Genomic DNA, 16,312 nt, shown 5'->3' on the forward strand with positions numbered 1-16,312 from the left:
ACAGGGATTGCAGCTGCAGGGTTTCACCCCAGGCCTGTATGCCAGGCCTGAGGTGAGTTTGGAGGGGACAAGGTGGAGTAGGGGGGAGAAGAAGCTCACCGGGCCTGGGCTAGGGCTGGATCTGGGGGTCCCCAGAACACAGCAGAAATTTTCACTCAGCGGGTGGGGTTAGGGGAGCTGCGGAGTGGTGAGGGGTCCCAAGGGAGTAGAAGAGGGTCTCACCCACGCTGCGCCTGGGCTGGGACCAGCAGGTTCCACTGGTGCAGGGTAGCTGGAAGCTCTCCCATACACTCACAGGGGCCTGGGCTAGGACTGGATCTGATGGTCCCCAGAACAAGGCAGAAATTCTCACTCAGCAGGCAGGGTGGGGGAGTGCTGCGGAGTGATGGGGAAGTCCCAAGGGGGTGGAAGAGGGTCTTACACACGCTGCGCCTGGGCTTGGACCGGCAGGTCCCGCCGGTGCAGGGTAACAGGAAGCAACATCCCTTTTTAAAGAAATGCAAACTCAAACAATGGAAATATGACTTCACAGAATTAAGATGGCTATTACCAAAAAGAAGCCAACAAGAATAGAAAATAACAAGTGTTGATGCTCCTGAGGAATGGAAAAATCAGAATCCCTGTGGATTTATGGTGAAAAGGCAAAGCAATAGCTGTTGTACAAAAAAAGAGCACAGCAACTCCTTAAAAACTTAGACCCAGAAACACCATATGACCCAGCAATTCCACTTCTAGGTACATAAAGGTGAAAAATCTGAAAATAGGTTCAGATATTTGTATACCCTTACTAAAAGCAGTACAATTCACAATACCCAAAAGATAGATGCAACAGATGCCCAACAAAAAGTGGCTAGATAAACAAAATGTGCCTTAGATCAAAAATATTAATCAGCATTAAAAAGGAAGAAAGTTCTGTCACATGCTATGATGTGGATAAACCATGAGGATACTGTGTGAAGTACAGTAAGTTAGTCATAAAAGGCCAAATACTGCATAATTTTCTCTTGCATATAGGTACCCAAACTGATCAAATTCATAAAAGCAGAAAATAAAACAGTGGCTGCCAGCAACTGAGTAAAGGGAAGAAGAGGGAATTAGTGTTTCACAGGCATAGACTGCTTTGCAAGATGAAGTTTTAGACATCTGCACAAAATGGCTCTGGCCTATAATTCCAGCATTCTGGGAGGGCAAGGTAGAATTCTAGTCTGAGCTAGCCTGAATATCTTACTACCTTAGCAAGACTATGTCTTAAAATTTTATAAAAGGGCTAAAGATGCAACTTTGAGCAAAGTTTCTAAGTTCTAGTACCAACATTACCCCCAAAAAAGTTTTAGATATATATATGGGGGGGTTGTTTGTTTATTTGTTTGTTTGTGGCCAGCTCAGCCCACCTTGTGGGTGAGGCTGGTGTGGCATATAGTGCTGGGGATCGAACTGTGGTCCCTGCATGCTTGCCTAAGCAGGCACTTTAGACCACTGAGCTATCTCACCGGTCCCTATCCAACATCTTCATATGCTACATTTACAAAGTTATATAATGCCACAGAACTATAAATTTTAAAATGCACTAATAATTTGTGTTATGTCTATTTTACCACATAAAAAGCATGGGTTAAGCTCAAAAGTGAACCCTATGTTAACAATGTTCTGAACCAGAAAAGATTTATCTTAAAAATAATGTTTTTTAAATGAAAAAGTCTTAGGAGTCCATAGATGAAAAACAAAATCATTCTGAGGACATTATACTTACTTAAAAGTAGAATATCAAAATGTCCTACATAACTTCCACTTGATTCAAGATTTGTTATTTATAATTTGGCAAGAGCAAAGGCTGAGATTTAAAAAAAAAAAAAAAAAACTTTTCAGAACACAAAAAAAAAAAAAAAAAAAAAAACTTTTCAGAACACAAAAAGGACACATATTTCAAAAAGTCAGAAGCACCAAGGTCAGAGGGATAAACTTAACTTTCATAACATGCTATGAAAAAGATAACCAAATTACTCAGGAAATGTGACCCTGAGAAAGAAGATTATAAAACTGTTTCTCAAGCAGAATGGCACAAAAAAAAGCAAAATTATTCAAGCAATACAGAAGCTAAGAAAGGGGTTATTCTACCTTCCTACATATGTATAAGGTTTTTAACATCTAAGTGTTGGCACAGAAAAGATTATTTTGAAGGCCTAAAACAAATTTATGTGTATAAAAACATGTACCAAAAAATCCTCAACTATTTTCTTAATGCAAGGAACCTGGCAAATTTCTCATCCTAATAAAATAAAAACTAGGTTTAAAAAAAAAAAAAAAAAACCTACCTTAAAATTATACATAATAGAGGGGACAAAAGACAACAGTAGGATTAATTTTGATGTTCCTTGAACAAAGTAGTCTACAGGAGATGAATCTCCTAACTCCTGCTGGGGCTGAGGACATAGTTTGGCAGTCTCAGCATCTGCCTGGACCCAGCTTCAAGCAAGCGCAAGGACCCAGCTTCAATCCCTGACCCGGGATGTGCCATGCCATTGCCAAAAGCAGGCATGGTGGCACATACCTGTAATCCCAGCTGTGTAGACAAGGAAGGAGGATCACTACAAGTCTGAGTTGCATAGCAAGACCCTGTACCATATGAATAAATAAAATTTTTTTAAAGTCATAAAAAGCCCAAACTTTATAATCATTTAAAACTAAAGACCCAAGCTGGCAAGATAGCTCAGTGGACTAAGTGCTCGCTCAGGATTCGATCCCAGCACCACATGCCCCCTGAGCCCCGCCCCACTGAGTCGGCCACCAAGTCTGGGCGTAGTGGCACACACCTGTAATCCCAGAGCTGAGGAGGTTAAAAACAGGAGGATCACTAGGAGTCCGAGCTGCATAGTGAGAGCCTGTACCAAATACATAAAAAACAAAAAAGAAATAAAACTAAAGACCCAATTTATCCTCATACTATCTCAAACTCTGGACTTCTGGCAGAAATTTCCAAGCTCAGTGATTCCAGAGATCATTGGTTCAAAGCCAATGTCACTATTTAAAATCATAAGAATAAAACAGAATATTTAAAAACATATGACTATACTCTGAGAAGTTACAACCTCCATAAAGTTATTTAAATTTATTTTATTACTACATTCTACTATTATAATCAACACTAGACAGGCAGCTACCCAGGATAAATATACAAGGGAAGAAAAGATTATGGGCTGGTACATGAGGAATAGGGGCCAGCCTGTGCTTCTTCTGGTTAACAATGTCCAAGGAAAAACTTCTGAAGTGTATACGGTAAAATCATCTGACATATAAGCACTTTGCATGGTTTACTGAATTACCAGATGTTTACGGTACCTAGAAACATCCTGAGCTCCAGCAAATAGTCTGCTGTGTAACATCTACACTACCCCAGACATTCCCCATGCTAGTTTATGCCATCATCCTCATTCAAAACCCTGCACTCCAGTCTGCACAGTCTGAACAGGCCTTAGCTGACAGCCTAGCTGGGGGACCATAGGCCATTCGTTCTCTTGCCAGCACACAAACCAGGAGAGCCCTGTACCAGGTGAGGATGGTATTCTAAGAGGGTAAAGATGGACTGCAAAGTCTCCCCACACCTAGACTCAGAAGTCACATCACATTCACCACATCTGACTGGTAAAATCAAGTCAGAAAACCACTGAAGACACAAGAAGAGGAAATAGACTAACTCTTGATGAATAGAATGACAAAGTTGCAAAGACCAGTAGATAAAGGAAGTCATGATTAACCAGGAGTCTTTACAACAATCAAGCATAGCTACTGTTTATATAGAATGAAAAAAAGAGGCCTCAGTGCCTGTTGAACATCCTTCTATATATTTCTTAATATGTACTATATATTACTGCTTCAGATATGAAAAATTTAATGTCCAATGCATATTAAATAAACTAACTGATGTAAGTAAATTAATTGATGTAAATAAGAGACAGTGAAAAGCTGGAAGATATATGTCCATATTCTAATATAAATAAGTGTAATACACTAATATATTAAACCTATCAAAACCCTAAAACACACATATTTTTTGGCCCAATAATTTTCCTGATGCATAGCAATATAGGCATCCATTCAGCACATTTTATTTTTACAGCCCAGAGATCTCTAAATAAATCAGGTAACCACCCAACAAAAGGCCTAATTGCTACCTAAATCAAACTATAATGAAGCTCAGTAGTTGACAACCCAACCGTGTTTGAAGGGCTTCAACTTCACATTGTAGAGCTTCATTCTTAGATGAACATGGATAACCAAAATTCTTCAGTTTGATGAATTTTGAAAGACACAGAACAGAACAGAAACAATGCAAGGTATAGAGGAATCTTAAACTGTAATTAATAACCTTAGAGAAATAAAAGAAGATATTCATCTGTGAAATTGTAACAGTATGTTTTTTATGATTGATATTACAAATCAAGGCCACCAAAATTCTAAGGGAAAAAAATAAAATGAAATAAACAGTCCTCAAGAGAAAAAAAAAAATCAAAGGAAAGGCAATTTACAATGTAGACTTCTGTACCTTACCAAATTATTAATCAAACTTAAAACAAAAATATTTTCAGGCTTTCCAGAACCAGAAAAATTTATCTCTTTTTTCTTTAGCAGAATATTATGGGAGTATATACCCCAATAAAGCAAGAGAGCAAAACATGGTAAGATAGGAAATTAAATTCAGGAAAGAGATGAAGAGATGACCAAAAGTGGTAATAATATGGCAGACCCTGAGAGTAATCAATCCAAATTAAGAGTTCTTCCACCATTCTTCTCTACCTCTGCCCTGGCAAAAATATCAATCCACTGAGAAACAGCTAAAAATCAGGAAGTCATTTTTTATTCCCTTTTATACCCCAAATTTAATATCTTCATCATTTTGCTGGCTAAGCAGCTTAACAATCTATTAATTTCTTTCCATCTCCACTGCCATCACCATATTCTAAGTTTCCATCATCTCCCTTCTGGTCTATTATAATGGCCAGTTAAGTAAGTATACTGTACCCTGCACAAGATATTTTCCACATAACTACAGGTGATTTTATTTTTAAACATAAAGAAGATCACTCATCCTACTACTTAAAATCTTTCAATGGCTCTCATTCCACCTTGAATAAAATATAAACTTCAAAATCTAGCTCCCCAGGTTCTGTATAATCTGGTGCCTGACTACCTCTAGAATTCTCATTTCATTTCTCTCCCACACACCCTCTACATTCCAACCACAGTGGCTTTGCCAGTCCTTGAGCACACAAAGCTTCATCCTGAGTATTTCCTATTTCACAATGAACTACCCTCATCTTTCATGACTCAACTTAAATGTCATCTCAGAGAGAGTTTTCCTGACCATCAATTCTCAATTAGCCCCTCACCAGGCCAATTTTTCATTTCCTTTCTTTAGTGAATTAAAAATAGGGGTTTTTGTTAACTAAATTATGATAGTTTCCTGGTAAAACAACATATAGCTATTTAAATGAAGTCACTTTAAAGGTATTTAGAATATACAGAATACATGGCTAAGCAAGTCTTTTTGAGACAGGGTCTCACCATGCAGTTCAGGCTGGCTTTGAACTAACTCACGTTGAAGCCCAGGCTAGTCTCAAACTCACAGCAATCCTCCTGCCTCATCCTCCTGAGCCATACACCACCTCATCCAGCCTTAGCAAGACAACTGCTAAGAATTACAACAAGTCAGCTGAGGAGAATTTGCTCTATGATCTATCATACTAGTCTATAAAACTATAACACAGTTAAGACACGGTGAAAATGACATAAGGACAATGAGGTGGGCAGACTACACAGAAAGTCTACAAACAGGTCTACATATGGTACAAATTTGATTTGAGAAAGACAACTTTGCAGATCCTTGGTCAAAGAATTGTCTCCTCAAGAAACGATGCTGTGTCTATCTGGTATCCATGTGCAGAGAGGGGGAACTGTATCAGTACGTCACTCCATATTTTATAGGAAAAAAAGTCTATTAGAGATCAAAAAGGAAAAATGAAAACTTTAAGATTCTTAGAAAAAGATGTATGTTTTTTATAAAGGCTAGAGTTTCTTAGATCTCTCTCCCTCCCTCTCTCTCAGATACATATGCAAAAATAAAAAAAATCAGTAGACCCAGGTAGAACTGAGTTACATCTCCATCACTTTTTTAATTTTATTTTAAAATATGCTTTCACTAAGTTGCTCAGGCTGGGCCTCGAACCTGTGATTCTTCTGTCTCAACCTCTGAACTAGCTAGAATATTTTAAAATCCATACAGAAACACAAATGACCCCTTTACAAGATTTAAAAAAAAAAAAAAGGATAATCCTCAAAAGAAGAAATGTAAATTATCAGTAACATATGAAAACATTTTCCTGGCAAGCACAAGATCCTGAGTTCAATCCCTAGTACGGCAAAAAAAAAAAAAAAAGAAGAAGAAGAAAACATTTTATCACACTGGCAATCAGAGAACTATAAATTAAATTCATAATGTGATACAATTTCAAACTCAAGGCCAGCCAGATAGCTCAGTGGATTAAAGCGCCTGCTTAGGCAGATGCAGGGGTGAGGTTTGATCCACAGTCTGCTGTGCCAGCCCTGCCCCCAGGGCATGATGAGATAATGAACGAGACTGGGCGTGGTGGCACCCACCTGTAATCCCAGTGCTTGGGAGGCTGAAAAACAGAAAGGATCACTAGAAGTTCAATCTATGAAGTGAGGCCCTGTAGACCCGGTACTAAATACATTAAAAAGAAAATAACAAACTCATCACTTTGGAAAAATTCAAGCCTGACAACATCAAGTACTAATAAGGCTACAAAGTAATGGCAATTCTCATTCATTTATGGTGGAAGGAAACTGATATAATCCAGTCATATTTAATGAAAAAGAAGATGCACAGAACCCACGAGCCCACAGATCTATTGTTAGGAATATACTAGGGAAAGGCAGCTTTCAAACTTTTTTTTCACCACTGACATTATTCACTGCAACCCAGAACATATACACCTATTTAACTGAAATGAAAATTGACAATACAGTGCTTATTCTTACTATGTATGACACATTTTGAGAGTTTCCATCCTGTTCTTATTCATTTCTTAAATGTTGGAATGACTCATTCAATTGATTTTACATCCAGTAAACAAAGCAAATTCTAGAAACTCTGCCTCAGAAAATATTCTCATGTGTGTGTGTGTGTGTATCTTTTTATGCACATGTAAGCAAATGTTCACTGTAGTGCTCTTTATAAAAAAAATTTAAAGAATTAATTAAAAACCCACAGGCATACTCATGAATGAGAGATGATAGCAGTAATAGAGTTGCTCATATTAACACTGGCAAGTCTCATTAACTTAAAACTAAGCAAAAGAAGAAAGGTGAAGATGACTATGATATTATTTGTATTTTAAACACAAAACATAACATCACATATTATTTAGAGATATATTTGTATATAATGAATATATAATGTACGAAGCCCCTCAAAGGGAAAAAGGAGAATGAGATTAAGAACAGATTTTTTTTTTTTAAAGTGACATAGAAAAGCCAAATGCACATCTATATACTATAGTATTCAAAACTGTCCATCTTCAAGATTAAACTGCGGGGCTGGAGAGATGGCTCAGTGGTCTAAAGCACCTACTTAGAACAAGCTTAGCAAAGCATTAGGGACCGCGGTTTGATCCCCCAGCACCACATGCCAGCCAGCCCCGCCCCCTGGTGGGCTGAGCTGGCCACACACACACAACACACACTCTCTCTCTCTCTCTCTCTCTCTCTCTCTCAAATAAATAAAACAATTAAAAAAAAAAAAAGATTAAACTGCGGCCTCCCAGGACAGCAGTATCCTTCTAGATACAAGACTAATAAAGGTTCAGTCTACCAGCCCTAGGGAGTAACACAGTCAAACTAAGGTCAGCTTCAAAGCTTCCAGCACTCATCTTCTTAAACTGTTCTATTTAGTAATCAAGTACTTGTACTAAGTGCCTATTTTTAATAAAATTCAGAACATGGGGAAAAAATGCAACAAGTAGTTGTGGGTGGATGAATGTCACAGCAGATGCCCCAAACACAGCCATGTGCCAGTAAGGTTGAGTCACTGCAATATGCTGAAAAAAGATACTGAGGCTCAGCTGCCACAGGTTGCAAGAGCGCTCTCTGCTTTCCTCCCGGTTATCCTTGCCAAGCATCACTCCAGAATGCTGAACAGACACTTCGATATCTTCAAGATTACAAAAAAATCACTAAAAATGACAAAATATGGCATCCTACAAATAGCACATGCTTGTGATCAAAGTAACACTGAGCACAGAATTAATAAACATTCAGTAAGCTCATGAAATAATTCTTCAAAATCAGTTATCTAGCCCCTTCAGATCTCAGTATATATTTTACCTAAAAGAGTAAACCAAATACTATAAGACACTGCAAATAATGTTGAACATATCAACTCATTTGTCAGGGAAAATCACTAAAAAGGACTGTATGCAACAGAATTTAAGAATTACAGTACCACAATCCTTTCAAGCCACCAGAACAAATCACTCTGATCTCTAAATATAGTAACTTCCCTAGAAAACCACTTCATTTCACATTATTATGTGAGGGCCAGGGAGATAGCTCAGCAGTATAAGCACCTGCCTGGCAAGCAGAAGGTCCTGAGTTCAACCCATGGAACCAAAAAAAAAAAAAGATAAAAGAAACTACATTATAGGTGAAAGCTACCATGGCAGACCTAAAGGAGACATAAAAAAAATTAAACCTTAAACAAGAACTCTAGAGATATGAGGACAGGCCAGATAGCTCAGTAGACTAAAGTGCCTGCTTAGGCAGAGCACAGCAGCTGGGGTTCAATCCCCGGTGTGCTGTGCCTGCCCGGCGCCCAGGGCATGTTGAGACCCACTGAGATTGGTGGCACACGCCGGTAATCCCAGCACTTGGGAAGCCGAAAACAGGAAAATCACTATGAGTCCCATCTTTGTAGTGAGACCCTGTAGATCCTATTGACCTTGTACTAAATACATTTTTTTAAAAAAGATACTGATAGCTTACAGTACATTTTAGAAATATAAGTCTTCAATAAAGTAGAAAAATCTATAGGTGCTATAGAGAAAAAAAGATAAACTGCTATTTAAAAAAAGAAGAAGAAGAATCTTTCCTGTCCATCCCCTATAAGCCATGTCTAGAAAACCTATGAGGAGGTTAAGTGGCTATATACTATGATTGGTTCTTCTAACCTCTAAAAATCAATCTCCTCATTTGATAACTTCAATGTACGCTGAGTTTCCCAACTCACATAACCCTACATGCAGCAAATCTGAAATAAAAGGAAATTCCAAGTGACACACTAAAAAGAAGTCATATCTCTGTCACTGTTTTGCAATGGAAATTTGAGGGATTTTGACAGAGAAGGGAAGAAAAAAATTGCTAATAAGCTTCTAAAGAACTTTCACAAATCTTTCAGACAAGTACTACATAGAAGACATCAATAACGTACACATCTACGACCCACTGATTCTTGACACATGTGCTAAAAAGATGTATCAGAGGTGCCAGGAAAACTGGACAATGACCTGCAGAAGGTTGAAACCTAATCCTGATCTCTCACCCAGGGCAAAGACTAACTAGAAATGGATCAAACATCTTGGACTTGACATTGCTAAAGAAAAACACATGGAAGGCACTTCAAAATATTGGTACAAGCAATGATCTTCTGGATATGGCCCCAAAAGCACAAGAAACAAAAGCAAAAACTGACAAATGAGATAACCTTAAATTAAAATACGTGTTTACAGCAAATGAAACAATCAACAGAGTAAAGAGATAATCTACAATATAGGAGAAAATATGTACCAGCTATTCATCTGACAGGATTAATATCTACAATACATAAAAAACCCTGAGTAATCTAATTTAAAAATGAGTAAGTGATCTGAATACACACTTCTCAAAGGAAGAAATACAAATGGCCAAGCCAAACATGGTGTCACACATCTACAATCCCACCACTATAGGAAGCTGAGGTAGGTTCACAAATTCAAGCCCAACCTGGCCACCTTAGCAACTTAGAAAGACCTTGTTTCAAAATTTAAAAAGGAATGAGACTGTAGGTCATGTAGAGGCCTTAGGTTCAAACCTCAGTATGGATGAATGGATTGATAGAAAGAAGGAAGGAGGAAGAAGTGAGAGTAGGAGGGAGGGAGGGAAGGAGGGAAGGAGGGAAGGAGGGAAAGAGGGAAGGAAGGAGGGAAGGAAGGAAGGAAGGAAGGAAGGAAGGAAGGAAGGAAGGAGAGAAGAGAAGAAAAAAGAGGGAGGGAAGGAAAAAGAAAGGGGGAAAGAAGAAGAAGAGGTCAAACAGGCAATGAATATATGCAGAAATACTCAATGTTATTAGCCACCAGGAAAATGCAAATCAAAACTATAATAAGATACCATCTCACCCTAGTTAGAATGGCTATTATCAAAAAAAAACAAACTTAAACTTAAAAAAATAGCAAATGCTGGCAAGGATACAGAGGAAAAGAATTCATACACTGCTGGGGAAAATGTAAATTAGTACAGCCACTATGGAAAACAGTATGGAGGGTCCACAAAAAAAATAAATAAATAAAAACAGAAGTACCATATGATTCTGCTACCTAAATACTCCTGGGTATATACCCAAAGGAAATGAAGTCAGCATACAAAAAAGATACCTATATGCCTATGTCTATTGCAATACTATTCCCAAAAGCTATAATATGAAATCAACCTGTGTGCTCATCACAAATGAGTGAAAAAAGAAAACATGATACATGCACACAATGAAGTATTCAAACATAAAAAGGAATGACATCCTATCATTTGCAGATGGGACTGTAGAATCTCATATTAAGTAAAATAAGCCAGATAGACAGACAGGTAGCCCATGTTCCCTCTTATATGTAAAAATAAAAAGTCAACCAGAAAGTGAAAGAATTACAACTAGGGGCTCAGAAGGGTGCAAGAAGGCAGGAAAAAAGGAGAAAGGGTGGAAGGATGGATGGATGGATATGGTCAATGTATATTATATGCGTGAATGGAAATACCACAGCAAATCTCATGAACATACATACCCAATATATGTTAATTTTTAAAAAGAAAACAAGACATCAGCAATGCTCTGAACTAAAGTTTTTCACATAACTTTCTGCAGAGCAACTCTGTTAATGCAGATCAAGGCATTTTTGTTTTCTAAAACTAAAAAACAGTAAATTCCATAACTACTTAGTATAGTTTAGATGTCAAAAGGACTTCAAAAGGTCATATACTAAAATAAACTCTTTTTAAATTATTTCATTACAATTACAAAAAGCTATCATAATACTAAATGTCATTAAATGTGCTTTCAAATATTTCTTCGGCAGAACTAGTCCAGACAGGCCAGGACCAGTGGGCTTATTTCAAGTTTATCATCAGTTCCACTATTTGCACTTAAAAACTGAACACTGAGGAATTTGGGGATACCCAATATGAAATCGACAGAAAAGAAGCAACATGGCTTTTAACTAGTCTCTAAGAACACTAAGAAAATAAGGAAGTTCAGGTTTATATCATCTAACATAGAGCAGTCACCAGTCTACTGGCCACCAGTCCCATCAGATCTTCAATACTCTGAAAGCAATGTTGTGATAAGGTAAACAGGAAAAATTTATTTCTGTAACCTAATTATTCAAGCCAGTAAGCATCTCAGGTTCACAAGTTTCCTTTTTTAAATGACAGCTTTACTAAGATATAATTCACACACCCTTAAGTGTACAATCAGTTGTATTAGTGTATTCAGAAAGCTGTGCTACCATCACTACCATCTAATTTTAGAACATATCTGTCATGCCCAAAAAGAAGCTCCACATCCATTATCAGGCACTTCTTAGTCCCCTCTGCCCCTGGCAACCCATAACTTATTTTCAGTATCCATGGACTGGTCTATTCTGGACATTTCATATAAATGGAATCATACAATACAACACATGATGTTTTGAGGCTTTCATGCAGCACAATGTTTCTGAGGTTCAACCCTGCTACAGCATGAATAAGTACTTCATTCCTTTTTTATGGCTGAATTTATAATCTATTTTTTGATATATCATACTTGTTATTCTATTTATCAGTTGATAGACTTTTGAGATGAAATTTGGGTACTGTAAAAACCTTAGTCATCTAACTCAGTTATTCATTTTATTAACAAAGAAACTAAGATCCAGTGAGAAAATTCTGGCCACTTCTGCCTAAAGTAGGAGTCTCACTCCACAGCTGAGATGCCTTTGTTTCTCCAAGCTCACCTCCTTCCTAGAAAAGGAGAAACTCCTTAATGGGTATGATCCAAGCAGTAAAATGCAAGATGGGCTGGGGTGGAAAGGAAAAGGAAGTAGATACAATTAGGTGTAATCTCAAAGCTAATAGAATATAAGGCCAGCAGTTTTAAATCTTCGAAAACATATTCAAAAAAGAGATGAACAAAAAGAAGAAATAAAAATTTAAAAAGGAAAATAAGAGAAGGCCAGAAACTGAAATGTTCTAAGTCCACTTGATGATCTATTCTCTGACCTAGAAGAAACATTATCTGATTTCATGATGCCACAAAGATAACACTAGAGTACAAGCAACAAATGACAAGAAATGAACACAGCAAATAAAGTCTATCAATCTGCTTTCTGCAGTAAGGGTCACTAGAAAATACCCTCTTGAGATCTGACCCTGATGACTTCAATCAGAGATAAAGTTTATCTAAAGAAAACTCTAGAGGCGCCAATCTCTATCTAGCTTGTCTATAACAATCTGGGAAATTCAGACTGAATGAATCCTAACCATGATCTCTAATTTATAACCCCTACTTTCTACTAACATTTATCAGCTGGAAAGCCTGTCTAAGCATCTGACCTGTTGCTTGAGTACCTGGTACAAAATTCTAAACCAATAAAAAAAATTCAAAGGTCAATTTCCAACCCCTGGCTATTCTAAGCATAGTTGTTAAAGCCCCTACCATGTAGAATTACCTTTAATACTCAAAGCAGAAAAAAAAAATTTTAATTACCTTCTATCAACTCCACCATAGTTCTTTCCACATCCTTTTTTTAAAAATAAGTTTATTAGTACATGTTTGCAGTTCATGCAGTTTACAGTGATCTTGGGGAGTGGCTACATGTACATATCATAGCTTTTTTTTTTTTATTGACCTTCCCCTTCTCTCACCCTCTTTCTCCAATTCCCCCATCCCATTTTTCATTCTCAATGATATTATTACTCTTAGTTCATGTTATACTCGGTTCCCTCAACAAATGGGCATGGTAGCTCATGCCTATAATCCCAGCACTCTGAGAGGCAAGGCAGGAGGATCACAAATTCAAGCCCAACCTGGGCACCTCATGACTTAGTAGAGACCCTCCTCAAAATCAAAAAACTAAAAAGAACTGGGAATATAGCCCAGTGTGGCTCCCCAGTACCATAAAAAAATCCCACTACCATAAAAAATAAACAGGGTCAGTGTATGCCTGCCAGTAGCAAGTGGATATATACTTATTTACTTATAGCCATTTACAAAAAGCAAATGGATATAAATATTTTGATTAATGAAATTGAAAACAATGCCAGATCTTTAAAAAAAAAAAAACCTACTATTCCAAATAAGTGTCTTAGTCTTATTTTTTTTTCTACTGAAGAACATAAATCTATATCTTTACATCCAAATATTCATCCCGCTTAGACAAAAGATAGGAAGATTCTTAGAAAGGAAAAAAGTCCAACAAGGAAAACTAAAAAGAAGATCAAGAATGCAACACTTCTAGTAAGAAAAAGTGATGGGGATATGTCTAAAAGTCACCAAAGCCACTTGACAGAGCTCCAGCAGCAAAGCTAGAACAATTAAGCAAAAACAACAAAAATGAAGAGGGTATAGCTGCTCCTTTTTAAATGGGGTTATAGCTGCATGAACCCCCTCAGAAACTAAAAATATCAGATTGAAAATGCCCTGAATACACCAGAACTTAACAACACAGTACAATGACTGTAGTGTGTCAGTGATTTTCCCTTGTGAATGGCCACTGCCAACATCAAAAGAAATGAACCACATGTCACTGGCCTGAGAAAAAGTCAAAGTCCAAAATTTAAGTACAAGTTCCACTGACCATACATGACTTTCACACCATCATGAAGTCAAAAACTCACAAGTTGAACTGTCTATTCTTGAATTACAATCCATAGAATAAAATGAATACCTAAAACTTCATACTGATGTAAATAAATATTTATTTACTAAGTAAATAATTGAGAAAAAAAGACAGTGCTTTCTTATAATAGGATTCACATTAATAAATGTGTAAGAATGAAAGTACTAGATAATCACTCTTAGACAAGCCCTAGAGTAGTAACAAGTGCAGTCATGAACTCTCAGTGAATGTTAAAATTAATGGAATAAAATATGTTGAGAAAATGGACAAAAGCATAGTCCTCAGGCACTGTTTCACAAGGCACTAATTACAAAGGACAAATGAGATAACTTTACTACATAAAAACACCTGGCTGAAAAAATCTTAACCAAGTGATCAAAGTTAACACATAGTAGTAAAAAGGCATAGAAACATCATGTATTCCCTCATCTGATGCACTGGGATCCAAAGTATGCATGGAAGGAAAATTCATTTCTCATCATAAGGAAAGAAAAATATCAGAGAAACTCATATAGGGTTAACATTTTACTTCTTTTACAGTGTCAAAGTCACTAAGGCCAAAGAAAGAGAAAGTAACTGTCAGAGATTAGGCAGACTAAGGAGACTTGACAATTAAAAGTAATTCATATTCTGAACTGAATCCTTGACCCAAAAGAAAGACATGAAAGGAAAAACTAGCAATAGTCAAATAGGACCTGTAGAATAATTAATAATATTGAAAGAATGTTCATTTATAGCTGTACTTTTTTGTAAATCTAATTTTATTTCAAAATAAGATGTGTTTTTTAATGCAACATTTCTAGGTATGAGATCTTGGTGTTTCAATCTCATGGTGGAGAATGATTCATTTTGGCTATTATAATTTTCATAGTAAGAGAGATTATAAGTGATGTCAGATATAGAATCTCAACCTCAATTCTTCATCATGTATTCTAGATTGCAGTAAGCAAAAAAGCAAGCCAATAAATGAAAAACACTCTTGTTAAAACCCACATGGCACAAAGAGATAAGCCAGAAACAGAATGAATATTCCGGCCATAAATTAATGGCCTGAAACACAAAATAACATGAAATATAAAATATCAAGAAGTAGGGGCGGGGGATGTAGCTCAGTGACATAACCACCTGCCTGGCAAGTGCAAGGTCCTGAGTTTGATCCCCAGTACCGCCAAAAAAAAAAAAAACTAAACTAAACAAACCAAATGGAATCAGGTTGGAGATGTAGCTTAGTGGTAGGCCACTTACCTAACTATGTATTAAATAGAAATAAATTTTTAAACCAATTGAACATCATGTGAGAAGGTCATGACTTAGAACAATATCTGTGGGATATAATTTTTATAAGTCTGGCATGAGAGATGTATTATTAGATAAAGGCTGAATTGGTTCTGGCCCATGCACTGCATCAGTTCTTTATACATACCCAGATTTCAAGTCCGTTATCCTCAAACAATTTGTAGCATCCAGTCCCACTTTCCCATTCCGGACCACACTAGATATGAATGGGGACAGTATAGGAGAAATTCGGTTCAAGGCCACTTCTGGGGACATTTCAACTTGACTTGTATGTCACCACTAAAAGCAAAAGGAAAGAATGGTGATAACAATTTACAAAAGCCAGCCTGGAAACTTAGGAAGTCTCTGTCTTAAAAAGAAATAATAAAATAGTAATAGAAAATAAAGCAATTAAGTAAATAAAGCTGTTTATCCTACAACTGGCCCTTCTACTTTGGTTGAAATCAAAAGGCCTTCACTAATGCACTGCCCCTAACATACAAAACACACCACTGGGTTAGGAATCCCTCACATGTCCCACAAGAACTAAGCACTTCATGATAATAATATATGAAAGTCTAGAACAAGCAAAGCCTGCTTGTAATTGTTACTAAAGATTTATGGCTGGTATACCTCGCTCAACAGGCGTCTCTCCAGAATAGCATAACTATCTACTTATATGAGCTCTCACCTGCAGGGAATATATCTTGAATCTCTCTCATGTTTAACAAAAGTACCTGACATACAATAAGCATTCAATAACATTTATTTAATACATAAATGCACAAGGTCACAAAGGCTAGAGAAACATTTATGGCCTGAGAAAATATGTCCTCAAAAAACCTGATAGA

The 16,312-nt window shown here is 36.9% G+C and overlaps 1 protein-coding gene across 4 annotated transcripts in view; it reads right to left on the minus strand.

Annotated features, from left to right (window-relative positions):
- Positions 1 to 16,312, minus strand: part of Babam2 (BRISC and BRCA1 A complex member 2) — a 506,746-nt gene that overhangs the window by 487,715 nt on the left and 2,719 nt on the right. For all 4 annotated transcript variants that reach the window (XM_023711099.1, XM_023711100.1, XM_023711098.1 and 1 more), the window contains exon 2: positions 15,610 to 15,761. In XM_023711099.1, the coding sequence (XP_023566867.1) occupies positions 15,610 to 15,737 (128 nt within the window). In that variant the 5' untranslated portion in view covers positions 15,738 to 15,761. The remainder of the gene's footprint in view (positions 1 to 15,609; positions 15,762 to 16,312) is intronic.

The sequence above is a fragment of the Octodon degus genome, unplaced genomic scaffold (assembly GCF_000260255.1).
Source record: "Octodon degus isolate 3935 unplaced genomic scaffold, OctDeg1.0 scaffold00019, whole genome shotgun sequence".
NCBI lineage: Eukaryota > Metazoa > Chordata > Mammalia > Rodentia > Octodontidae > Octodon > Octodon degus.